The sequence below is a fragment of the Chaetura pelagica genome, unplaced genomic scaffold (genome assembly GCF_000747805.2).
Source record: "Chaetura pelagica isolate M959 unplaced genomic scaffold, ChaPel_1.0 scaffold2261, whole genome shotgun sequence".
NCBI lineage: Eukaryota > Metazoa > Chordata > Aves > Apodiformes > Apodidae > Chaetura > Chaetura pelagica.
In genome coordinates this window covers 11,604-13,720 of record NW_009952043.1, presented here as the reverse complement: position 1 = coordinate 13,720, position 2,117 = coordinate 11,604, and the positions used below count along the sequence as shown (strand labels likewise).

Here is a 2,117-nt window from a genome sequence, read left to right as displayed (position 1 = left end):
GTCCCTGCCCATGGCAGGGGGGCTGGAACCTGATGATCTTCAAGGTCCCTTCCAACTTCAACCATTCCATGACTCCAAGCACACTGAACCAGACTCACTGGTCATCAGTTTCGATGGTGCCCCCTCTCCGGGCCTCCCCCTGGATGGATTCCATGGCTGTGGAATAAAGGGCCTTCTGGGCTGCCGGGCGCCGCGTGTCGGCCTGGGAGGTCCCGTCGGCCACCACCTGCTCCCTCTGCGCCAGGTCCATGTTGTGGATGGCAACCAGCAAACTGTAATCCATGATTTTAAAGCTCTGCAGGACCTGGGCGGAAAGTCAACAAAGGTTCCCTCGGATCTGCCAGCCCAGAACACTCTCAGAACAGAAGTTTTCAGGTCAGCAGTTCTGCCTTTTCAGCAGCAGCTCGTGCAGAGTCAGCTCATCTCTCGTTGCCCAAGGGAGCTGGAGGGGACCCATCAGCATGGGAACACCAACTTGAACACCCACCCTCAGTGGCTTTCCATTTGCTGAAGGCCCTTGTGCAGCTCTGCCAGAGCTGTGGCCACTTGTTCCCTGGCATTTTCAGCAGGCACAGGAGGTGTCCCTGCCCATGCAGGAGGTTGGATCTAAAGGAACTTTAAGATCCCTCCAACCCAAAGCATTCCATGATCTCATGAACTTGGGACCAGACTTGGAGAAGCATCCTACACCTCTCCCTGGATCCTGTCCTGCTCCAGAGCTCAACCCTGGCAGAAAGTGCTTCCTCCCCCACCAGAGCCAGTCCTGGTTTAACTCTAGTTGGAAGCACTGAACTAAACTGGGGTCCAGCTTCTTGTCCTCACCCCCACCAAAAAAAACTAGCTCCTGAGTCACAGGCAGGGGCTACAAGGGTGGCAGCTGCCACCTCCTTTCCATGGGAAAAGCTCCCAGCAGAAGGAAAGACCTCTCCACATCACCCTCCCACTTACCAAACAGTCTCTCTGCAACGTTTTGCACAGGGCATTATACATGTCTGAGTCCAGGAAAAGGCCGTCAGGGACATCCTGCATAAAATCCAAGTCCTTGTAGGTGGGAAAGACCTTCTCCCTCTCCTTCTGGGACGCCCGGCGCTTGTAGGTGGAGCCTTTCAGGTCGTACTTCAGGTGCATCTTGACAGAACGTGGCAGCAGGTTGTTCATCACCACAATCCTGATGTTCTTGCCCCCGGCCTGGACACAGTACAGGCCGTAAAACTTTGGCAGCAGCGTCCTGGGGTTCTGGTTCAGGTTCTGGAACAGCAAGGAAACACCTTCACAGCCACTCCAGTTACTCACCTGCCAGTTAGAGGAGTTATCTGTCCCTTCCTGTGCTCCTGCACTGCCACGGAGCTGGCAGGGAGTCAAAGCCACTGCCAGGGAAGCTGAGGGAAGGGCAGGTGAAGGCAGGGACCTGATGGGTGATGCCTACAGGTGCTGATGACCTCCCTGCAAAGCTGGATGGGTGTCCTGGTTTTGGCCAATTCTCTTTTTACCAGGACAATGGGTCAGAGAAAGAGGGTCAGAAGGAAGGAGTTTGCTGCTCATTCACACAGAAGCTAAGCTGGGGAAGCTCCAGAGTCAAGGAGGATCTTGTGCTCAATCCTTTCAAATTTAGAGCTTATGCCAAGCCAAAGGCATCAGGACAGAGATGGAGGTGAACTCTGGTGGGTGCAGGAGACACTGGGCAGAATTCTGAAGAAAAACAACCTGGTTCTGGGATATAATCACAGCAAAAGTGTTTGTGGGTTTAGAAGCAGCTCTCCTGGTGACCTCAACAGCATCACAAGCCCTGAGGCACCTCTACAGGGCAGGACTATCCCTGAATTCCCTGTCACCAAGGTGTTCAGGGTGGGATCTGGTTTTGCTGCAGACCTGATAAAGCCTTTTTTGCTGTTGCCCCTTTCATGCAATGAACACGTCCTGACTCTCCAAGCTGCAGCTGTTCTATACACAGAAACTTAAACACAGGTTCTTCAAGTCTTTTAGGGAGTCAAGAGTGGTCCTCCAGGTGGTACAGAGCAGTGTCTGTCCCCCTGGGACATCTGGAGACCCTTCTCTGGGACTCACCATGTAGTAGCCAGGCAGCAGCTTCTGTAGGAACTCGGCCTCCTTGTGCTGAA

General features: G+C 53.8%; 1 protein-coding gene across 1 annotated transcript in view; it reads right to left on the bottom strand.

Moving 5' to 3' along the window:
* The window catches only part of PIP5K1A (phosphatidylinositol-4-phosphate 5-kinase, type I, alpha), a gene marked incomplete at its 5' end in the record, with an annotated part of 12,512 nt that overhangs the window by 8,281 nt on the left and 2,114 nt on the right, over positions 1–2,117 (bottom strand). Inside the window, 3 exons of the mRNA XM_010002802.1 lie at positions 99–304; positions 949–1,248; positions 2,065–2,117. Of these exons, the coding sequence (XP_010001104.1) occupies positions 99–304; positions 949–1,248; positions 2,065–2,117 (559 nt within the window). The remainder of the gene's footprint in view (positions 1–98; positions 305–948; positions 1,249–2,064) is intronic.